The 25,168-nt window shown below is 52.8% G+C and overlaps 1 protein-coding gene across 9 annotated transcripts in view; it reads right to left on the reverse strand.

Moving 5' to 3' along the window:
- The window catches only part of LOC122372700 (aryl hydrocarbon receptor nuclear translocator homolog), a 42,804-nt gene extending 20,476 nt beyond the window's left edge, over window positions 1-22,328 (reverse strand). For 5 of the 9 annotated variants that reach the window (XM_043350219.1, XM_043350217.1, XM_043350224.1 and 2 more), the window contains exons 1-2: window positions 11,652-12,078; window positions 38-115 (exon numbers count right to left, since the gene is read on the reverse strand). In XM_043350219.1, the coding sequence (XP_043206154.1) occupies window positions 38-115; window positions 11,652-11,827 (254 nt within the window). In that variant the 5' untranslated portion in view covers window positions 11,828-12,078. Of the gene's footprint in view, window positions 1-37; window positions 116-11,651; window positions 12,087-20,613; window positions 20,651-22,266 lie in introns of those variants that run through there. The other 4 variants (XM_043350222.1, XM_043350221.1, XM_043350223.1 and 1 more) reach the window with 2 other exon arrangements.
- Window positions 22,329-25,168: the final 2,840 nt, after the last annotated feature.

Raw genomic sequence — 25,168 nt, forward strand, 5'->3', positions numbered from 1 at the left:
CGGGCCGGGGAGCCGCGCACACGGGAACCCCACTCACTTGGCATAGCGCTCCTTCTCCTGAACACCGTCGTCGTCCATCCGGCCGTACTTGGGCGTGCCGTCCTCCTCGTCCGACCTGAGGGGAGCGAGAAGAGCGGGTCAGATCAGCGGGTCTGGGACAGGTCACCTACACCAGTCAGATCAGCAGATTGACAGGTCAAATCAGCGGGTCACAACCATTCAACTCATCGAGCCAGGGTGGGTCACATGAGGGGGTCAGATAAGCAAGAGGTAAGGAAATGTAAGCACCTATTTCAGCTGGGTATACAGGGTGTCCGGAAAGTCCTGGCGCTTCTTTTGGACGCCGTGTAACGCGCGCTGTGATTATTGGACATTCAGCCAATCATCACAGACATGACCCCTCGTTGATTGCTCAGCCAGGGGTCGTGTAAATATGACCTTGAAATCGTTTTCAGTGATGGGTAGATGGGCGAAGATGCGCCTTGTCGCTGAATGCCTGCGCGCGGCGGCCGGGTGCGACTTGAACGAGGCGCGAGTTGCAGCGCGATGCGGCGTTTTTCGATGAATGGTTTAGCAGGTAAAGGTTTATTTCGACTCGGGAATTCCTTAAAAAATATCCTCAGACCGTTTCGAACGCGATATGGGAACGGAGCAGCATTTCAACGCGGCAATCGAAGAAAGTGCGGGGGTCTGATGGACAAAAATGTCCCATCATCTTCGTCAATGTCGAATAAATGAATAACAGGCTGGCCCACGAGGGGTTCCTGGACAGCCACATCAACCCGAGGGTCAAGACGACATGCCCTAAGGGTCACTTCGCATTTCAACAGCACAGAGCACCCTCCAACAACGCCGCCGCCATTCAAGCTAAACTGACAGAGGAGCTTGCCGGGCCAGATCACCGTGGCGAAATGAGATTAGGCCGCCTTATTCTCCTAACCTGACCCGCTCGACTAAGGCGTGCTACGCGTTTTGTAGAACAGGATCTAGGCCATTTCTCACCCCAACCTGGAGTCGCTGAAGACTCGCATCATGACAGCATGGGAGGACCTGGAAATGCCCCGCATCGTCAAAACCCGCAGACGCTTCCTCCCCTACGTCGAGGCCGTCGTCGGCGCCGACGGTGGTTACATTGAATGAGCACGTAGCGGAAGCATGTGGCTTGGTGTCCCTGGTCATTGTTTTGATCCATTGATTAGTATCTATGAACCAATGGCATTTGTTTTAGAAAATGTTGAAAAGCGCCAGAACTATTCGGACACCCTGTACTAATGATGTCGCTGTCACGGCCGACCCATAGCCAACCCATGTGATCTTCGTTACACTTAGTTGCTGTCAAGTCCTTTTTCGCCCCTGTCTGGTCTCTGTAGGACATCCACAGACATGGTTCGATGTGGTCAGTTTGGCCGACCTCATCAGATCTGGTCTGATCCAGATGCCGGCAGCTGCAGCGTCCCGGGGCAGCCGTTGTCCGGCAGGCAAAAACTGGTCCCTCTCCGTCACCGGCCGGACACAGGAGCGCACGGAGAGCGACAGACAGCCGGCGGACACACCATTACGGCAGTGTCACGCAGCCGGCCCCCGGACCAGCGACAGGCCACTATCGCCGCCGGCACGGGGCCAGCCAGACACAGGGTGGGACGGGTGGGAGACAGACACGGGAGAGATACGGAGAGCGGGGAGCAATAGCACTATAAAGTGACATGACATTAGTGTCTGAGCGAATGGATGGCTGGCGGCAGACACACGGGATATATTCTAGGCAACGGAGAGTGACGGGTGTGAGGGGCCGGTTCGCAGTCAGCGGCCCACATCGGGTCACCGCCCGGGTCAGCCGGCCGATACGGCGCGGTGCAGTGGAGAGGGTGTACTGCACCGGGTCACGGCCCGGGTCAGTCATACTGCACCGGGTCACGGCCCGGGTCAGTGGGGTGCCAGCGGGGTGCCGGCTGCAGTCACGGTCCGCCCTGAGCCCGCGGTACCGACCACCCGGGCGCTGACGGCCATGGGTCGGGGGTGGAGACGGGATAACACCTTATCCAGCACAGGGCAGAACATGGGCCAGAACAGCGCACGACTGTCGTCTCAAAGGGTGGCGTCGGTCATCACCAGCGGATCTCGCAGCGCGCACAGTAAGGGCCGCGGATGTAGCTGTGGCAACAGCCACCAGCAGAACGATAATTACGGATGGCGCCTCATGGCGGAGCACGGATACGGTTCAGCAAGCTTTGGTGCGGACTTCCTCAGCGGAACATTATTGGTTAGGCGGCCATAAATTAAATGCAAATGTTGGTATGAAGTGATTTCACAGCGAGTTATTTTTGGCTCACATTATATCAAACACAATGGATGGTGCCGAATGAATCGACAATGGTTTCTTAGAAGCGGGTCTTGTGATGCAAATCACGCTCAAGTTCAGACAGTCATCCATTTAATGAAGACCTTGTGTGATAAACATTCGAACTGCGCACGGCACGTAAGGTTGGCTTCTATCTCCCAGACAGCCTCCCCATAATACCCGGCTCAGTCATCAGTAGATCCCACCGACATCTGAGCGAAATGAACAGTCCTGTGTCGGCCGCTGTCACACCCTCCATCCATCCAATGACTCCGGGAGATCCCGTCATCACCTCACGGGGAGATCAGCACCGCTGCACCGGCCAGCCAGGGTAGGTACGGGGCTCGGGGACGCGGGCGTGACCCGACTCCCAACAACGTCTCACCTCGCCGGCGACCCGAGCCGTCACAATACCGTTGCAACCCGCCCACCATCCCCAGGTGTATATCATATACTGTCATGCCTTGGTCATGCCCACCTAGCAGCCAATAGGAGACTAGCTGTGTGTGGGCACGGCCAGTGACATCACCCAGTCGCCTGCTGAGTATCAACGCCTGCCAACTTACCACCGCCTAGGCTATCAGTTAACACTCCATCAGCCGGGGACCGCTACAAAACCCATCAACCACTAATCTGCAGCAAACAACTCATCTGCGGAGGCTGTCGGCACTCGGTCGCCGATCTCACCGGGCGGGGTGGGGACGGGGCGGGGTGGAGTCGTCCCGAGATCGGTCCATCGGCGCTGAGCGACGGCGATAGAGCGGCCTTCCGTCGTCCGGGAGGTTATCCCCGCGTCACGGAGGGTCCGCCTCTCGTCATACGCGGCACCGCGTCCCATCGGCAGCGCCATCGCCCGGGCACGCGGTCGATACCGGTAGGGACGACCGATTCCATTACGAGACAATTACACGGATTAGACGGGGGTCGCACGGGCACGCGACGCGGAAGTGGCGCCGACGCCGACACCAGCGGTACCGAGACGGGCAGAGGTGGGGAGCAGGGAGCAGGGAGCAGAGAGCGACCGACATAAGGCAAAACACAAAGGGAAGGGAAAAGGGCATGGAAAGGATCAGAGAACTGAGCCAAAACGCGTGAGGAAAAAAGGAGAAACGATATGCTCCACATGTCTCGAAGCCAGAACATCCAAAGATATAGGGAGTGATATGATGCGAAGACCCAACGATCGGCAACTTAATGAACCAGCAATGGTTCAAGACAAAACATGCAGACCTTCCAATTCAAACCGTCAATAAGCCGGTAAATGTATTAGTGGATGTCCAAGGTGCATAAGGCGCATCGGTCCCGACCTGTCACCTGTAGCCAACGCCCCGCGTGGTTACACAATGCTAAATACCACGTCGTGCACGGGACACCTGTGGGGCACTTCAATGGTAACTTAGTGCACCGCCGAGCCACCCTGTTACATAGCTGGGTCCGAGCATAACACGCGCCGAGGGACACATCAAGACACGCCTCGTATACCGAAATTACCTTTATGGAATGAAAATGGGTCATCTCGCTAATGAAAAGAGTGCCTAATACCTCCGGAATGCAAGGCAACGGACGGTATGACACACGAGTATGACGGTATGACGAGCAGACACACCGTCCCCAGCAACTGACACACGGCCCTGTCCTATGGAATTCCGACTGTGTCCGGCCCTCTCTGGCCGAGGCTGCTCTCAGAGCAGACAGGTGAGGAGGCGGCTGTCTGCCTGTCTGTCGGTCCCGTGCCCCCGCTCCGCCGCCAGAGCGCACGTCAGTCGGCCGATGCTGGGCCGGATTGCGGCCAATTTTGCGCATACCGGCACGAATGGGCGCGCGATAACAAAGGCGGCTGAGCGGCGGCGGCCAGTGCAGGCCGCCTCACCTCCACACAGCACCGACACGTCACGCCACTGTGGGCGGCGACTGTACCGCGCACAGGTCCACACACAGGTACCGCGGCCAGTACAGGGTCGCCTCACCTCCACACAGCAGACCCGTCATTGTGTCAGTGCTGTGAGCGGCTCAATGTACGACCGTAATACGAACGGGTCAACGCAGGTCCATACAGGTTCACTCGGGTCCAACCAGGTCCACGCAGGTCTAATCTCAGCGGTCCAAACCATCACCAGTAGAACCGAGATGCCACACCAGTCCATCCCGGCTAGCGCACAAGGATACACACCGTGACCCAGTGATGCTTCCAGCCCTACGCGGTAAACGCCCATCGCCAACGCCCTGATGGAAGGCAACGAAACCAATGCGAGACCAATCCGTTCCCTACCATCGTAGGCGCGACGTCTGCATGAGCTGCATTACGCAGCCAGTCTTCTGATCCCTGCGTCCAGTTCGCGGTCACCACTGTCTGCATTCGTTCTTTCAGCGCTAATGCCGACAGAGCCCATCACTAGCCCTCAGCCCCAGCGGACCCGGTGACCGGCGCCGTCACGGCCCTTCAGGCCCGCACAGAATCCCGCGCCAACATTATTAATTTCCATTAGTCGGGCGCCGGTGCCGTCCTTTCAGCCGGCCGCCCATTAGCCGATAAAATATTCACGGCGCCGAATTAAGACTGGTGGAGCGGGCGGCCGGGTGCGGCGGCCGCCGTGTGTGGTGACGTCAGAGGTCCTGGCCGGACCGGCAGCGGCGCGGAGAGCTAGGCGGTAGACGGCCGAGCCGGCGGGGTCAGCGGACCGACACGGAACTGACCGGCCCGGCCACGGCCGTAACGCCGCCGCCCCACCCCGGTACTCGGAGAATGTGACGCAAACGACAGAGCGCAGTCGGACCGAGTTCGGAGGCATCTGCAGCTGTCACAAACCCGGACTGAGACACATCCGCCTGGGTGACGCGCCCACTCAGGGTTTTATCACAGGTCCGGTACATCAATCAGAAACACATAAATCACGAGCCGGGCCCATCACAGTCCGGGCCAGGGGAAGAACACGACCGGTTGCGAATACAGCCATAACGAATATACAATGAGCTCGAGACCAGTCTGATGTGCTAGAAGTGTGAGCTTACAAGTCCATCATCCCGTGATTGAATCTATAATCAAGTACTTTTTGGCGTCCTACATACGAGTCTGTAATTTCCACATTTTTCTACAACATATCAAAAGTGCTTGAATGCAAGGTGGTACGTTTTCACAGTATCCGGTGATAGGAAGTCGAAGAATGAAAATGCATTAATTCGTTTTAAAGCTATTTCAAAGAACACAAAATGGTACATTTAAAGGGTAAGGCAAATTAACGCGTCTGCACTGATCTCGAATTCGTGACGCTCCGCGCTCATTTTTCTCAGCAATGTCCGGCGCTTTGCACAATATGTAAGCAGCTCCAACGTTTGATCGGAAGTGGACCGGACCTTTCCAGAGACCCAACGAAGGTTGCAGACTTCTAATGCAAAAAACGTGCCGGAAACATGTTCAAAGCAGTGGACACGCTGCAATCATGGCCACATCTCTCGACGGACATAGAATAAGATACAAGTAAAATCTCAGTCGATACTAAAGGTTCAGTCAAAATGACAACTGACATGACTTCTAAATCGTTGTCACTCTTATCTATAACCGCAGAGGACAGAGGTGCAGTTGATGTAATCTGACATCGTAAGCAAAACCCATTCAATACAGCCGTGAGTTCGTGACTCGTGATCACTTGGAAAATCCTAATGGGTATTTGAACCAGGAACATTTAAACATGTATTTGCAAAACAGATTCTAAGGCATACACCTATGAGCTGTGCTTCCAGCTTATTTTCGATTCAGTCATACCAGCCGGGCCTCCCCAGCACGTGTGCTGGTCTAGTGCTGGTCTACCCTGCAGTCTGAGCGCGGTGTCACAGCTCTGCACCGCCCGGAACTCGGGCCACCGCCCCCGCTCGCCGCCGACCGGCGCTCGTGCGCCGTTTTTGTCCACGCCGTGCCGGAAGCAGCGCAACGCGACCGCCGCAATCATGGAAAACGGTCCAATCACGGCGTGGCCAAGTCAGCGGCCCGAGGGCCGACGGAGCGGGGCGGCGCCATCACGGCTCACCGCGCCGACCGGCCGACCGATGGACGGGCGCGCAAATCGAGCTCCTCGCAGCAACACCACAGAGGTCGATCTACCCCTAAGTCATTAGGGGCATCAACTGCGCCCTTGGTAGGCGCCACATGATCTAAGGATCACTACGGTTATCTAACGACAAGAGAATCAGAGCCAAAGACCGACCTGGCTGGTCACCTGCAGCGACACAATGGTAGGCGACCTGGCCACGAACAATGGCCACCGACCTGAGGCCGGACAAAGGACCTCCAGTCACAGACACCCAGCCGACCGCGCTGCAAGGGCGCGCCCTGGCCGCAGAGCTGGCACAACTCACCGGTGACCTAACGCGACCCCCGCACACTGTCGCCAGTGACCTGTGAGGGGGCGGTCACGGCGCCGGCCGCTGGTCAGTGACCTGAGAGCGGACGGTCACGGATCGTTCACGGCCCATCGGCACCGGCACGGCCCTGCCCAGTGCCCACCGACACATAACGGTCGGTGGCCAGGGGTGAAATCCCAGACAGAAAGAAAAAGCGTCCAAAAAGGAACAGCGTGCAAGAAACGTTGCATGGAATTCTGCATGGAAAATGCTGTTCCTTCCTACTATAAATATGCTATGAAAAACCGAAAGGTAATGGCAAAAGAGCCACGCTACATGTTGTCTGGCGTCTTAGCTAGCAGGCTAAGGCGAATTACGAGCCGAACTGATTTCCGAGCGGCATCTTAAAATTACGAGCACCAAGCTATGAAATGTTAATTGAAGCAATTCATTTTTGCATGTTTGGTTTAGCTGATGTGTAGCACTTAGTGTCTCCATCCTTCAAATGTTCGGCAATAAACCTCAGAGGCAATTAAGCGACTGACAGCGACTGTTCGCTGTATTTCTTCACCTGCTCCAGTTTTGAGACATCCATTTACAACGAAGACGGAGCAGGACGCACGAAACTGCACGGCATAGTACGCCACGGCCAGCAGGGCACAACACGGCATAACACGGCACGGCACAACACGGGACGGGAGGGCAGGGCACAGCTCTGACCTGAGTGCTCGCACGCGCGAACCGTTACCGCCGGCCGCTCTCGCCGCGAACGTGATGTCCAGGTCCGGCCATTATTATTCGTTATGACTTGGCACATTGCACGTATTAATCAATCCATAGGAGTGTTGTGCAACAGAAAGGAGCGGCCGTCAGCGGCGCTGGCCGGCCGGCCGCTGCAACTGCAGCACGGACGGCGGAGAAAGAGAGCGGCCAGCGTCGAGACGCGGCGGCTGAGACGCGGTGGCTCGAACGGCGCACGCCCCGGCAGCGCGGCTCCGCAGAGGTGACGGCTCTCTGGGGAGCAGCAGCGCCGCACAGACGGTCCTTGTACTGCAGCGGGTTTCGGCAAGGTGGAGAATGGGACAGAACGGCCAGGCCGACTAGCACGGAGGAGCAGGGCGGTGGGAAATTTTGGACGAAGGAACGTCTCGTTGACACCGAACTCGCCAGTCGCCACAAGCCTGGTCGCCATGTCCAGATAGGACATGACAGCCCCAGGCCGAGAAAATCAGAGCGTGAGAAACTAGGAAGATGAACAGAACCTGGAAGAAAAAGAAAAGAACAATGATTACGATAACGTAGAATGGTGGGAGTAACATCTTACCAAATGATTTGGATTTAGGCTCAAGAACTATTTCTTCGGAGCCAGATTGAAATATTCAAGCCGATGTCATCAAGATAGTTGAGGGGATATTACCACAGCCGATATCGACCGGAAACCGCCCACGTAACTCCAGTTATGAGCGCTGGCGGGGCGCTGACGAGAGGAGAGTGAGTGAGAGGCGGCCGGCGGGCGCGCCGCGGGCAGGGCGGCCGCTCGGTGCCGCCCGGTTATCTGGCCGTCTGTCGGCGGCCGACCAGGTCGTGACCCGCCCGTCGGCCGGCCGCCGCTTATCTCGCTGCAACAGGCCGTAAACGGGCGGGCCGGCCCGTGCAGTACCGGCCGGCGTGGGAACTGTACCGGCGCCGCCGTGGGAACGGCGCCCAGCCTCCGCTGGCCGGACACGACCGGCCGCGGCGGGGCGCCGCTGACCGCAGCGGCAGCGCAGATCGGCCGCAGAGCGCACTTGGTCCGCGAATGGCACAGTGGGACCAGCGCAGGCCCGGCCGTAGCGCGCACTGTGCACCGATGGCTGGTCCGCAAATGGCAAAGACGGACCAGCGCAGCGGCGCAACGCACACGGTTCCAGCTCAGCGGGCTTTGGCCGCTGGTCCACACCGTTACAAATCGCAGACTACAAGACACAACTGCGAAAGGAATGAGACAAAACAAAGAGCCAGCGCTGCCACAAACTTCGCAATAATATGGAAACCTAGCAAGCAGCCTGACTGACATATCAACTTTCAAGCATATACTCATACATTTATCTGCCCGCATCAGTAACAAAGAGAACCGCTCGAAATTTTGCACCTTGCAATAACAAGATTTTCATTTTTCCTGTAGTAGCCGTATGGACTCAGACCGTTCTCGGTTCTCGCCTGCATAGCAGTCAACCGAGAAGGCCATCTCTCCTCTGAGCGAACAGAGAATGAAGCATTTAAATCAGATGAGGTGAAGAAAAAGAGCCGCTTAGCTGCGTGTGAGAAACGACCCAAGTGAAAGAAATAGGCTGAGAAGAATTCGTCTTTCACATAGAATGCCTGCAAAACAGACCATTCCGGCAGAAGGCGCAGCAAGTCGGACGCAGCAACCATCAAGATGGCAGCGAAGTGTTTCCGAGACCAACCCCGCACGATACGGTATAAAATGGCCATTACCCCGAATGGCCACCCGTATCATCCCGTAAAATTACAGAAGCCTTCAGCCAATTCAGCGCAAATGATTAAGCAAAACAAGGACACTTGGCTTACAAACAGAGAGTGACTTTGCAATAGCAGTTACATTCAGGCAGTCTGCAAAGCACAATTGGGAGAGCGAAGGGGAATGACGTAAGGTGTTGGAGAGAGATGACGTCAGGTGGGGAGCAGGATGACGGCAGGTGGGGGAAAAGACGACGTCAGGTGGTGGAGTCTTGCTGCAACCATCGCTTTTCGTCTCACACCTGCACAAAATCAGTACATGCTGTCTCGACGAGAAGTTTGCCAAAATATTTTAAAAAATAGCAGACATGTCATATCCCTTTTCACGAAGCTTCTCATGAATACCACCGTCTCCCTAACGAGAAAAAGCCGCCGTAACACCAGTAACTAACTCCGAGCCTCCGAACCGCGGCGCCATATGGAGGACGGAACAACCGCACACCATTCTCATTCTCGGCCGGCGTCAGAGCTGACCCGGCTAAAGCGGCGCCACACGGCTAAAACGGGCGCCACCCACCACCAGCTCTGTGCCGCTCCATTCTCAGTGCTCGGTGCTGCGCCGGGCGGCGAGCTGACCCGACCGGAGCGGCGCGCCGCCCTCAGACGTCGACGCAGCGCCGCATCCATCAGCGGGCGGCTTTGTGGCGTCGGCGGCGCCGTTGGCCGCGTCCACTGGCGGCCTGGCACGGTCAGCGGCCAACACAGCCGGGACCGCCGTCACCGACCCGGTCAGAGACCGACACAGCCGGGCCAGCGGCCGATACAGCCGGGACCGCCGTCACCGACCCGGTCAGAGACCGACACAGCCGGGCCAGCGGCCGATACAGCCGGGCCCGCGGTCGACACAGCCGAGCCAGCTGCCGACAGACCTGAGCCCGACTTCGGGAGACCCACCGACAAAGATGGAGATAGGAGCCAGCGACCGTTTGGGGGAGACCTGAAGGCAGCGCACGACGGGATGGATTGACAGGATAACACAGGTAGAAAATACGAGTGTGGTCAGAACCGCCAAGCATACCAGGTTGAAGACCTCTTTTGGACAGCACAAGCCCATAAAACTGAGGAAATACCGGAAAGTACAGCATATTTCTCTACAGCATAGGGGAGCGTACCAAGTTGGCTATCTATATTTGAATTAGGAACATAAAAGCTGGATCGACAAGACAAAGCCACAAACATAAGTTGCTGGACCTTAATTGATGCCCCATCGAAGAAACCGGCAACGGTATACATAAATCCGCGGACGGGTAAATGTCATGACCTATCACAGCGGTCAGTTTACTTGTATCAACATTTTTCAGAGTGCAAAGAATAGTACAGGGCCGCAAGTGTGCCACCCCCCTAAAGAAACCCACTGTGGTCGGTGCAGCAGCGACAAAATTATGGCTTAGCTGGCTTGAACCGTTCATTATCTAACAGCAAAAACTTCAGCCAAGCAGATCACGAAAATCTCCCAAACCCAGAAGTAATCTGAAATTTCCCACTGCGGACACTGCACTGCAGACGTCAGTGGTCGATTGGGCGTCAGTTAACGACCCAGCGGGGAACTCAACACGCGATAATCGTCTGTCAACACGGGCTGACAGGAGCGATAACCAGTCCGACCACCAATTATTGTGGCCGTTTCTCGGTACCGCAGATACTGTCCATGGCTCGTAGCACAGTGTTACAGGGCACCCGGTGGGAGGGGAGGGCGGTAACACAGTGTTTCTGGTCATAAGGAGAGGGAGGGGCGCGCAAATCGACCCTCACTAACAAACGACACCAGCCTGTCGCAAAGGTCGGCCACAGTCGCTGAAACGACACCATCAATAATGTGTCCAGCAAACATGCACGGGGGACGCATTTGAAGGTCCCCAGGAAGTTTCTAGAAATAAGTAACAAGCAAACATACAATGGGGGGCCAGGCAGCACGGCAGGGACAGGCCGATTCTGAGAGTGACGGGCCAGTGGACAGACAGTAACAGCGGCAGGTCTTGCAGGGACTATGAACAACGACAATGGGAGGACCTTGGAATGACAGGTATTCTGCATGTAGGATATGGCATCAAAAGGTTGTCTCAAGGCATCTAGCAGAGACCTCTACATGTCTATGCATCTAGGATTCTGTAAATAATAAGGTCGATAGCAGATGGGAATAATATAACAAGACGGACAATGGCCAGACACATCAAATATCACACGAGAACCTGGGGAGGACGAATCGACACAAGGCGTCAGACTCCTCAGGGCGCAGAATATGACAAGACCCATCAGACCACCAGCAGTCAGCACCATATGCCGGCGAGACGGTACCAAGAGGTGCAACCTTCGCCTGGCGGCGGCAGGGGATAGGAGTTGAAGAGATGACATGAAACTGTGACGCTGGGTGATAGTTCCGACAGTCTGACGGTCATGAAACGGAGGTTTGAGACAGACTAACAACAGAGCTGCAGCAGACGATCAAGGCGTGTCCTACCTGGGCCGTTTGGGCTGGACGCCGGTCATGGGGTCGATGTGTGCGCCGGCGGGCGGCTGCAGGCCGGCCGCGGCCGCCGCCGCCGCCGCGCTGTACTCGCTGGGCAGCTGCACGCCGGCCGGCATGTACGGCGTCGGCGGCTGGTAGTGGCCCGCGTACATGGCGCCGGTGTACATCCCGGGCGCGGCAGCCGCTCACACGCACACGCACACGGCCGGGCTCCGCGGCACGCTCACAGCCGCTCGGCGGGCGGCCGCCGCCCAGACGATCCGGGACCACCCCGCAGCACTGTGTTCGAGGCCGGTGACCTGGCCGCACCCCAGCTGACCCGCACGGTCGCCGCCGGGCCGTTCTGTGACCGGCCGCGCCGAGTCGCCGAGCCGAGGTCCGAGTGCCGGCCGGCGCGCGCTCCTCCCGTGCAGGCCGGTCACCACCTGGCGCCGCCCGCCGAGACGCAACAGGCCCCGCCCGGGCCGCGCATGCGCGCCGGCCCCGGCCCGTTTGATCGATGGCGGTCCGGGTCGGGCCTCGGCCCGGCCGGGCGCCGCCGCTCATTGCATGGCAGCGGGGGAGCGGGCCCGGCCCGCGGCAGACACGGACGTGGTGCCCCACTCAACACGAGACACACGGGCTCGGAGATATGGGCCGTCTCCTCCCCCACCGCCCGCTCCGACTGTAGCCGACCGGCAGACCCGACCCGACGATAGACCATGGGTTGAACGGCAACTAAGCGCCAGATCGCTTCTTTTGTTCAGGCGGCAACACTCACCAAGAAAATCGAGGAGCAGTCTCAGCGTTTCACATATCACATCCCAATTTCGCTATCTTCACTGCTAGAGACCAATTCGGAAGGCGGTAGCGCCAACCAAGGAGACGACTGAGGGATTCCAGCCTCTTCCATGACCCTAAACTCCAAGCAGAGCTGGTGCTCAAAACGGACCCGCTTAGTTATAATTACATTAAGACGCTTTCGAGCGTAAAAATGCAGATCCGCAGGACCAGAGCAGCCAGGAATCGGAAGCCCTATCTTCACATCAGGATGGACGCCCAGTTCAGGCAGACTCCGAGCTTGGACCTTTACGAGGCTCCCCGAGTGCCATCAGACTTCGGCTCTGCACAACGACCGCCGAAAATAGAGTCAAATGCAGAGTACGGACGCCAAGAGCACATCTGGAACAAAAGTTTTGTTGATTTAGTCTCACAGTCACCGAAAGGCTAAAAAGGCATAAAAATATTGAAAACGTGACTGTAAACTTAACAAAAAGCATGTAAATACAAGGAAATATTTCGAGCGCGGCAAAGTTTACAGTCACCTTCATCACGAAGCTGAATGTGGGTAGAACAAAGACGTTCCTTTCCCCTTCTCTCCAAGGCTGACCCTGCTCCGGTTCGGCGGTCACCTCGGTACGGCTGGAATCGGATGAGAGTGGCTACTTCGGACCGGCCGCGCGGCATGAACATTGAACAGCGCAGGGAGCCACGGGGGGACCCGCCGCATCACCGCATATCATGATGGCACGGGCCACGGTAGCCACAGGGCTACTGGTGGCTGGCCGGATCGAATATCAGGGCGGAAGGCAATATACAAAATGAAAACGTTAACACATACACAGGAGCAGCGAGAATGTCAAAGGTCTCGACAATTACACATGCCACAGCTCGCCAAATGCTATTTCACCTCACTCCACAAGTGATTACCGTTTGTGTTGATCTATGCCATCGTTAATTGGGCACCAAAACAAAGCGCTGCCTGGCTCGGAGTTCCAACAGCCATCGGTACGTGCATATGTGCAGGTGGCAATTGGACGCCGGATTGACTTCCCGGGCCGACCGACAAAGGGAGTTCCGGGAACGTTCAGCCAGCCTCAGCGGAACGGGCGGGCCTCCACCCAGCCGCCGCCGCCGCCGCCGCTGCTCGACCTAATCCTTTAAGCTCAGATGAGTTCTACACAAAGAGCCCCTTCCAATCACAAAGAAACGGACCAACACAAAATCCTCAATCCGATCTTGCACAGTGCAATCAAACGCGAGTTCTTAGAGGGCTGTGCTTCATATGGTCACGAAAGTGAATTCCTGGCCGGCCATAAAAAATGAGCCCTGCTCGCAGGCCAGCTCAGCTACCGGTGCAATAAGAACCGACACGGGTAAGTTCCTTAATTCATACCATGGGAGAGCTGGTCTATGTGTCTACGCAAATTTAGAGTGCCGCTTCACTTTCGTGATAGCAATAAGTTCAGTCGCTCGTAAGTCATCTGATGCGTTTCATAAATTAACATCTGCATAACGCATAAATGAGCTTAGATCTCACCGCCCCACCCCTTCCCACAAGCACATGCAGCTTAACTGTGTACCGCCTGCGTCTGACCAAAGTATGACTCCCGTCTTCAAATGTCAGCTCTACAGCTGCGCCAGGGTTTGCGCAACTGGCACAACCCAAAACTGCAGCTGCGCTCACTACCAGTCGAGATGGAAATCATGACAGGTATAGCAGCGCTACAAAGGGAGCCCGTGAGTGGATCTTCATTTCAACCACAATCATCGACTAATAGTCAAATTACGCGTGACTACGGGATATAAGATTTTGCAGGCATTCATATGAAAAGTATTCTTCTCCCTTGATCATTTCTCGTTGGACAAAAGATCTATTAAAAAATGAAACAATTGGCCATTGAGATCGATAAAGATAACTCTTGTCTAATCGATAAATTGCTGATTAGCAAAATAACAGCTTATTTCCATACGAAATTTCTGATAGCTTATTTCCATACGAAATTTCTGATAAAGACATGGCCCGACTGAAACGTCGCGACAATACACCACCATCACACCAAGTTTTATTCACTTTGCTCGATGTCTTAATGTAAAAAAGGTAAATTTTCAATATGATTGTTTGAATTGGACAAATTAATTCGTATATGAAGTAAGATAAAAACACCAAAACCACCCAACGTTTCGTGTTATTCACTTTTTCAAGGGTGATATGACACATTTTACCTACAGAGTCAAGTACGTAAAATGTGTCATATCACCCTTGAAAAAGTGAATAACACGAAACGTTGGGTGGTTTTGGTGTTTTTATCTTACTTCATATACGAATTAAATTTTCAATAACTGGGGATCCATCGAACTCGTCGAGAATATCTGGCGATTCCGTCTGGTACGGCCGCATAATCATCGAGAACCACCTTAGCCCGTCGAAAGCGGGACAGCGCACGCCGCACACAAAAGGCGAGAAGGAGGGGGGGGGGGGGCGTCGACGAGGAGGCGGGGTAGAAGCGGCACGACTCCGTGCCGTTTCGGGTCCGCTCGACGGCCGTCGTTCCCGTGTGCCGACACAGCTCGTCAGCGTCGTGAGTGCGGCGCGCCGGTGCATGGCCCGTCGTCCCAGGTCACTGGCACTGTCCCGAGCGAGACCTCCGTCCACGTCAGACGTGTGAAGACGCGCGGATCGCCTCAGATCAGCAGCAGACGCTCTCGGCAGCTGCGGTCGCCGAGCCGCGGACGCTCAGAGGATTGGTCCCGTTCGTCGACACGCCACTCTGCTGATGCCGTCGGTGACGGCGGATCTCTTTAATCCACCATTTCCCGGACGTGGGCGGCGCCGATTCGACGAACTACGGTCGTCAGTGCTGCGGTCGATGAGTTTTCATCAACTCCGGCCTCAACTTTGGCCCAACGAAGGAAGCGGCTTGAACTAAATGTAAAGAAATAAAGGAAATAAACTTGAAGGATAAAGATCAGTAGACAAAACAGCGGACCATATTTTTTGCTCAAACTTCGAAATACCGTTAAAAAATGAAAACGTTTATAACAGAATCTAGATCTTAACGGTAAACAACCATGCCATGCGTCTAGGCGAGCCATGTTAACAGCTGAATCATAAATAACCACCTGGATCAGGTGTGCTGCTCAATCCCTTCCCCTTTTTCCTTGGAGGCGGGGCTACAGCTCAGCGACTCCCCGCCCAGCAGCAGCAGCACCTCGCCCAACAACGGAACCCGCCCGGCACTGGCTGCCAACACGGTGCCGGTCCCCAAACACCTTGGCCCGGCCCGGCTCAATGTTGGCGCCTGGGCTCGGCTCGGCTCCCAGCACGGCACGGTGGCTCCCGGCAAAGTCCCCTAGCATGGTGCTGGCTCCCGGCCGGGCACGGCAGCGAGTGCCGACACGGCGGCGGCTCACGGCTCGGCACGGCTCCTGCCGGCACGGCGGCGGCTCACGGCTCGGCAGTCGGCACGGCTCCCGTCCCGGCACGGCGCGGCTCGGCGCCGGTGCGTGGCGTGCGGCGGCCGCTGCCATCTTGTTTGGCCGGCCGGCCGGTTATTTGCCGCCGGCTAATGATAGTGGGCCGCTCCGGCTGTCTGTTACCGGCCACCGGTAATAATGGGTAATGATACGATGAGCGGCAACTGATTGCACGCCGGCCGACGCCGAAATCGGGAAAAAACGGCCGCAATCACATGCAAAACGTCACAAGCACCAAAATCGTCGCCAACCACACGGCGTCAGCGACCTTATTGCAGCCGCGGAAGCAGGCCGCATTTTGATATCAAACCGTGAAATTATACGTTATCAATACGCCAAAGCGTTCAATCGGAAACGGGTGACGCCGAAAGTGTCTTTTTGTGGCCGTGTACGTGACACGATTCTGTCCGTAATTAAACATGGGGCCGGCCGGCGGCGGCAGCGGAGGCAGGGAGGGGAGTGGGCTGTAGCTAGGGGCGAGTGCAGCGGGACAGCCCATACCCAGAGGTGTTGCGCGCGGCGCCGCCGGCAGTGGTACAGGCGGTGACGCAGGTGACGATGGCAGTTGTAGTGGTGATGGTGATGGAACAATGGTGTCGGCGCGTTACAAGAGTGCTGGATCTGGGGGCCGTAAGAGTATCCGCAGAGATAACGACACGTGCAGAGCGGACAGTGCCAGTGACGGTGAGAGATGAGTGAATGGAGGCGCTACACTACAGAGCACCTAACCCCTCCGGCCACCGACTGGCAGAGTGAAACCGACCATCGAGTATCGTGCACGGAGGTTGGAGCGATCAGCCAATACGCCGGCCCCGGGACCCGGCACTGGCGATACGGTACGTGGGTACGTCACCAGAGGTTAATCTGTGTCACTTTTTACGCTGCTCGATTAGAGTTCGCCTAGATTGCAAGCGGAGCCACTCCCGTAGCGGGCGGTGCGGCCAACCCTGGCCCAGATACGGCGAGCAGACAGGTTTGGCCGGATCGCGGCACCGGAGGTGATCACATATAGATTTTCAGCGTTGCTGCTCAACAAAAAAGGAAAAATAAACCGAATGATGACAGATTTATCGCGATATAATCTCGTTTAAACAGCTTTGCTAGCTGACCAATAGCCTCAAAAATTGTTAAAAGTATAAAAGAAAATATACATCCAGAAATATAAGCCTTCTGTTGGTCAAATTTATCGGCCTTCTATTTATAACATCTGAATGAAATTGGGGCGCATTTGAAGTGGGATTAACATCAGATCTTGCAGATGAAGCACTGTTATTGTGGTTGCCAGCACAAAGTAAAAAATCGGCAGGATGAGCGGCATTTCGGAAATATAACCTCAAAGCCAAAACAAGAGCTATAATCTAATTGTGGTGCTCAACTATCCCAAAGAGCTGGTCCAATAGAGCGCTAACTAGCGACAAAAATAAACCCGATAATCCGATGATCCGAGCATGACCCCGTCACCAGTCTGTATGTTCCGAGGAATACCACAAGGCTAGTGTGTCGTGTGTCCCCACTACCGAACTAACCCACCGGGCGGAGGGACAGCCACCCCAACCGTGCTGCGCGGGTCTGCGGGGTCGGCAGCGGTCAGCCCACACCACATAGGCCGCGGTCACCGCGCTGCAGTCGATTTCAGAGATAGGTGCACTCACGCCATCCGCTCACCATTTCCAAGAAACCCAGTATCGACCTTCCATTCACGGAACGGCGTTTCTCATTTCAGGGAAGGTCGCGGCCTTCTCGCTCATCGCGGGCGGACTAGGTGGGGCAAAGCTCGCCGTGGACGGACAGCCAGGACAGCCCCACGCCCAGATAGAGAGCGGCCGGCGGTGTTCGAGACCGGCACACTTCAGTTACAGTTCCGATGTACCGCGATAGCCGGGAGCCGACTCAATGGCGCCGCAACGTCCAGGTATGTAAATGGATTCAAAACTATCGCCCACAAAAAGTCACTTATGTCATAAATATGGCAGATATCTTAGAGGAAAATGCGCCGCTATGATAAGAAATGCATAAAATCCAGGATAACAATGTCACGGAAGCCTCTAATCAAGAGCCTAATGATCCTACCTTGGTGGTTTGCCCATACAGTGGTGGCTCTTATCGCGAGTCATAAGATCTACAAATGCCTGTGACGATACTGCTTGGGTCCTAAAGACCGTTCAGACTTCAGGTCTTCTGATTTAGCTCCCTTGCTTAGATTCAATGGCACATTCGCTGTCCACCACAGCTGATTTAAAGACTTACAATGGCAAGTTTACCTTATAAGTTATAATGCAATGCGACAGTTACATAGGCATTTAATTGTAGATAATCAAACGCAATTTTCAACGCTGCAGCTTGACCACCAGACCATGGGATTTCCCGAACAAATACAGGTTTTAAAAAATCAAAGCAAAATTTGCCGGACATCGTAAAAGGACAAATGGAGCATGCAACGACCACGGAGTAAATTCAATCGCTTCACTTTACGAGTGCACCGTCCACCGACTGGTGCAGCACGGAGGCGCAGAGCTAGCAAAGGGTCCTAGGAGGAAGGGAGGAGGGGGGGCTAATAGCACGACCAAGCCAGCTCGACTCTCCGCCGGCCACCAATCTCGATGTGCCGGCCGGCCGATAACGCGGCCAATGGCGTTGGCCGGTCTGTAACGAGCCGCGTCCGTCCGTCGGTCCGCCCGGCACCGGCGGCCGGCGGAGTGCGCGGGCGGCCGGCGGAGGCGGAGCACGGCAGGCCGGCGGGCGCAGTCAGTAGATCGGCAGTGGCAGCCGGGAGCAGCACCGGTGAGTACTGAAACAACGACTGCTGCCGGGAATCAGCGGTCCAGAGACGGGGCAATAGTGGCAGTTGTGTAGAGAGGGGGAGGCGAAATGTGGCCCCTATGCTAGAACAGCATCTGTTTTGTTATCCACAAAATGCAAAGTTCAAACAAGAAACCCATCGCTAAACCCAAGCCTTTTACAGCGCATTTAACTGATGAAGCTTGTCACAGAAGTCCCCAATGATGACGCTCGTATAAAAGAAACCGGAATAAGGACGACCCCGAGACCTTCTGGTTAAGGCTAAGGCGTAGGGAAAAATGGTCCACCCGCTCGTCGTTGCAACTCCTTTGCACACAATGGTCATCGTATTGCAGAATGAATTGAAGCGGCAGCAGCGGAGTGTTCAAAGAGGAAATTAGTGCCAGCAGACGTGGGGGTGTTATCACATTGCAATCTCAGTGGCCAGCTCGGTGTGGGCGGGTGTGCGACATTAGGGCACCCGGCACCAAACGCAACGGACTAATAATGCAATATAGAGCGATTTCGACACGGTACAAAGGGCCACACTAGCGGCAGGCGTTCACAACATCACAGTGCATGTGACAAACAATACGAGTCATACTTAAGAAATAAGAACAATGCTTTAGAATTTCAGACTGTAAAAAATATATGTGGATGCATCAGACTATATTAGCGATGTGCTGTAGAAGCTAAAATGCATTTTCTTCTGATTCCCAAGTCACTTTACAAAAAGAGAAAAATTTCCTCTTCAACTGGTGGAAAGTATCATGACCGGACAACTTCAACGTCATCTAGGCGGCACGCCTTTTCCACTTCTTCACGATCATAATTTGAGACACCGCCCCTGTCAACTGAACGCCCCAGTCTCCAACCAACTTCGGCCTCCTCTCAACTGAGCACGATAGGTGCGAGCGTAACTACAAATTACCAATGCGGTCTCGTCAATATAGCCCCATACCGGCTGAATCGAAGAAAACTTAATTAACTTAATCATAAAATGAAAGTGATGATCAACTATCATCCAACGATACGAGATACCTAGGTTAGGTACCTACTAAGCGCAGCACAAGTACAGTGCAGCATTGTGCTAATGCTTCAAAAACGCGCAGCCAATCAGTGCGCCGATCTACATTCCCAATAACCAGTTCACGTAAACAATATCACGGTAATTAAGACCTAAACTAATGGAATGCAGGTGGTCGGCTGCACCGTTGCAAAATGCCATTGGCGTGATTGCGGAGCATGAACAGCAGAGTAATCGCCCCCAATTTGTTATTAACAAACTTCACTGGACATAACTCCTTCGGTCAACATAATTACTAACCCAATCATGATGAATCGTGTCCTAGGGATAGCAGAGTTCGCTGCTACAGCCGAACGACCATTACGGAATAATGCTTATTGAGGCCACATTACGCCTCATCATACAGACATTTTTTCAGTGACAGCATTGGCTGACGATACTTAACATGACCCAACTGCTGTGTTTCTTAGGAACGGCTCTTAACCCGATTCGGCAGTATTACCTGTGGCCGTAGAGCTCCGTTCATAAGCACTGGCGCTTCTGGGAGTAGGGCCGCGTCATCCCTTACGGTCGCGATGCCAAACATCAGCGCCATCTGAACTCAGGAACATCAACTGTGCATTGGCGTAGCACCGCGGCAACGCCGACGGCGTACCGTTCTCCTTTGCTTTGCGGCATACGACACATAATGTAAGCCGCAATCGAATAATTATGCCTTTTTTCATTGGACTTACAATTATCTGTCATTGCTGGGGCCTTTCCGACAGTTCGCAGGTATGGTTAGGATAATAGGGCATCCCGTATTAGTCCTATACAGCAGATACAACTGAAAGAAGTACAGGGGGAGCTGCACCTCCTACTAACAGTATGAGAATAAAGTAGGCGAGTGCAGGGACGACATTCGGTACTCACCCCATTGATGACCCGGCGCGACGCTTGATCGAGCCTCCTGCAGGGAAAGGAGGGTAGCGATGGGTTAGTGTCTGAGCGTCGTACCTAGTACCTACACAACACAGTTGTACAGGATTCAGTGTGGTTTGTAGGGCGCCCCGACTTCAGAGGAGAAAATTCCAGACCACTTTTTGAATTGATCTAAAACATTTCCACAAGTGGACAACATGTTAGCGTCTACTGGTCTAACCTAAATAATTAAATATGGTGAAACATCACTCCCCATACGATCTACATCGCTCGCAATTTGACGGGATAGGCCGTGACGTGGGCCGTGGCCGTGAGCAGTGCTCACGGCCCATCCCACTGTGCACACTGTGCTGTTTGAGTCAGAACTCAGAAGCCTAAATGCAGTCATGATTGCTATTCGGTTGGTCTGGTATTAACCCTAGAACGCCTAGGGGGGGGGGGGTTGTATCAACCCCCCCCTGAGTTTTTTTCGAAGTGCACGCTAAACGGCTTGTCGTAGCGGGCTGAAATTTTCAATACCCTCTGGGGCAACCTTTGCGCATCTTTTGCCGAAAAAAAATTGATCGGGTCATGTCAGGTCACGGAGTTATGACGTCATAAGAGGTACAGCCTCCGGCCGGATTTTCACAAACTGAGTGCCAACGCCCGAGGTTTCCTGCCGGTGGTACGGAGATCGGTTGATGGATCGTGATGAAACTTCCCATGCATGTTGGGGCAAGTATTGGCTATCATATGGTATAAAAAATTTGACCGGGTCGGTCAGGTCACGGAGCTATGACGTCACAAGAGGAACAGCGTCCGGTACTATTTTTGAAAAGCGCCCGAACCACTATTTTGCTAATTCTTGTCACCTCAATGGGAAATATGCAGCAATATTAGCTTCTATAGGGAGCAAATGGACCTCCCAAATCCAAAAATACAATCAGATTTCAAAAATTTAAATTTTGATTTTTCGAATTTCTGGCCGACTGTGACCTTGCCGACTTCCGGCGCTCCCAACGCGCCATTTTTAGAGCTAGGGAAAGGAAATACATACCAAACGATAGAGAATTGATCAAGAAACACGATAGTGAAGGTTTCAAGTCGATATCTCCCACCGTTTTGCCGCAATCGCCGCCGAAAGTTGAAAAAAGTCTATTTTTCCGAAAATTTGACCTTTGACCGGTCAAAAGTAGGTCAAATGTTGACCTAGGACCAAAAAATATACCACCAATCGCGAGATCTCGTTGAGAGCAATCCGTTGGTTTTTTCCGCTAAGCTCTACGACCTTCCGTTTCGAAACGCCAGGGGGGGGGTCGTAACAACCCCCCCCCCTGGTCGTTCGTGTTATGGAAATGGCCTGGTCGTGCGAGGGTTAAGCGTTTTGTTCGACCTTATTTTGCAATATTTGTTCTACTCGACATCACATTGCAAAATTTTGGTTAAATTCTCTAGACAATTCTACTTCTAAGGCAAATATGTGGAAATGACCATGCCAAGCTCATGCAAAAAAAAGTTTGAAATACCCCAACAAATTGGTATTGTAGGTAGTGGTGCTTCCTTTTCTTCACACCCCTATACTCAAAGAATTACAACTGACCAGACAGAAAACACTGGTTAATAAATCACACATCACAAACACACTAGCTTCTCTTTCATTCCTACCTGAGCCGTTGTTAACAGCTGCCATATGAGGGCAGCAGCCTAGCACTCCAAGAAGGTGTAATCTGAAAAAAAGATCAACATTTTGAACAAATAAATGACACAACAAAACAGACACCTTGATAGAGAAAACACAAACAATTTATTAAGAATCAGTACAAAAACTATGCAAAAAGCAGTAGCAATAAAACATAGGTATTCCTAATTCCATCCTACTCAAAATGGATTACAACACTAATAACATAGCCTAATATTGATGTATAGCTGGTAAGCTGAGCAACTGAGATAACCAGTGACCTGGCTGATGAATAAACTGGCTGATGATGATGATGATGATGATAATGATGATGATGATGATGACCACTGACCCCAGATTACATGATTTAACTTAGATAAGATGAAATCTTGGGTCCTTAGATATGTGATGCCTACTTTGCAGCTACTTGTGTGCTATTGGAATTGCACATAACTGATCAATGCAATCTAATGGCTCAATTATGGTTTCCAGCTACCTAATATGGTTGAAATCAGGATACGTGCTGTATTAATGTTTATAAGGGCTTGAATTAACCTGGGCATTATTTGATTATTCCTTATCATCACTTATCATCATTTGTTCTGCCAGCTTGTTACCTAATGTTTTTCCACTTCTCATTGGTGGAATTCACATGTGATGTGATTGTGATGTTCACTAATTGTAATCAATGTAATGAGAGGTCAACAGAAGCAGAAGTAACATCCATGTATGGAAACAATTGGCAGCAGACCAATAAAACAAGGGCCAAACAGTGCTCTTAAAAAGAATGTGGGTGAAGACATTGTGAATTCTTGAATTGTCATGTTGTGTAGGTAAATTATGCAGGTATGTTCCTACCAAAATATTGGTAATGTGAGCACATAATAAAACTAGCAGCCATTTGATGATATACAATGGTGAATCAAAAGGGCTGAGAAAGGACGCATTTGCTAGCCCTATAACAAAGCCTGCTTATCCGTATTCTTCAAAGGGGAAACTGTTTGGCATTCCTATCGAAAACTCAAACCTTTCCTACCAACCTTATGAAGGTCTTTAATAGAAATGCATAAGGAACTAACATCAGCTATAATTGACAAATCTAATAACCTTTTGGGTTATATGCCCTCTCCTAATACAATGCTTAAGTGATAGGTAACCGAAGGTTTGTTGTCAATAGTTAAAACACTATTCTTTAGAATTGTGTTTTTCTATTGAAAACAAATCTGAGTTTCCCTGACATTTGGCAAAAGCTGCGTGAGATGTACTTGAATTTTTCCAATTCTAAATCCGCTGTACCACCTTGTGTGCTGGGTAGGTACCTACCTACCTTAAACAAAATGCAAGCAATTTGTATTAGGACAAAAATGATAAATGAACAGTTTAAACAACGCATAATCTAAATCAAGTAATGAATTAACGAGAAATGAAACTCAACAAAAATGATACAAAAGCGGCGCACAATCAACAGGCCTTCAGATGGAACCAGTGAACCGATACAAGCTAAAAAAAAAACTCAGAAATCGATTTTCATCCTCAAATTTACAATAAACACAAGTCTCAAAACACACTAAACCAACAAATAGCAGCACTTAGCAGTAGCTTCTAGGACAAAATTACTAAAACTCATCCACAATCCACTGACTAACAGGATACAACAAATTGTACATGACGATATTCAAATGACGTCATAGGAAAAGTGCATTTTCCAAGCGATGATTGGCCACAGCTGCATCTTCGCTAGATTCTGAAGTTGATTGGTCTAGCAATTGCTAGATATTCATAAATCAAGTTTATGATGATGACGCCTAGTTCTGCAATTCAGCATTACAAATAACTTTTACAGATAGTGGCTTTGGTAGGGGATGAGCAAGGGATGGGGTAATTCCACAGATAATTCGGAAAAATATCGTTCATGGCGGTTCATTGATAAGAAGGTAGGTACGTTAGATGTGACATCAATGCAATAGTAGCAAGCTCAACCTCAAGTTATAAGTTAAAGTGCTGTTGACAAATGTTTATATGTCAAAAAAAAATCAGGATGTATTAAAAATTGAAGCGGGGAAGTTTTTTGTTTTGACTTGTCAAAAAATCTCGCCGTCATGGGGGTTATTTCCGCCGTAACGGGTCGTCTGAAGGTGGGAATGTCCCAAATTGAATCAAATTGATTCTATGCCCATATATGGTCAAAGCTCCGCCCACTAGAATCAATATTTTGATGCCTCCATATTTTGATTCCCGCCGCCTAGTTTGCCCAACTGATGTTGAAAAAATGCAGTCATTGCTGCTGGCCTGCTTCCTTTTACAAGCTGCTAGGGGAGGAGTGGGTATTATGTCAGTGCAGAGTTGACGTGGGCTCCTGTGTGTCAGTGTGCCATGTGCATTGGGGGTTCCGAGCTGGGTTCTGAGTCCTGACATTGTGAAATGTGAGCTCCATAGTCAATGGACAGCTACCTAATGGGACAGTCCAAGTCGTCTAAATCTAAATCATATGAATACTGATACTGTGGGTGCTCGTCATGTGTTGATTGACTGCATTTTGAAAGTACTGTGTTGGTGTAGGGAACATGTTTTCCCCCTTTATATTAATAGATATGACCTGAGGGCTGTTCACTGGCCCTGTGTGCGGTTGGACCGTACACAGCCTCCAAGCTCAAGTCCCGCCCACTGCGTCCCTACGTCAGCCTCCGTCACCACACACACTGACCGGTGTGGCCGGTCGGGACCGGCCACAGCGGACCGTCCATCGCACGCAGCTGTGACGTCAGAACCACCTACCCATCCCCTACCCCCACACCTGCTGCACACACAGCACACACTGCCTCGGCAGTTTGCGGTGCCTGTGAACACCTCTGGTTATACCTGTCTGGAATCACATCAAAGTGAAACTCG

Source organism: Amphibalanus amphitrite, unplaced genomic scaffold (assembly GCF_019059575.1).
Source record: "Amphibalanus amphitrite isolate SeventyFive unplaced genomic scaffold, NRLGWU_Aamphi_draft 001388F_arrow, whole genome shotgun sequence".
In the NCBI taxonomy this organism is placed as follows: domain Eukaryota; kingdom Metazoa; phylum Arthropoda; class Thecostraca; order Balanomorpha; family Balanidae; genus Amphibalanus; species Amphibalanus amphitrite.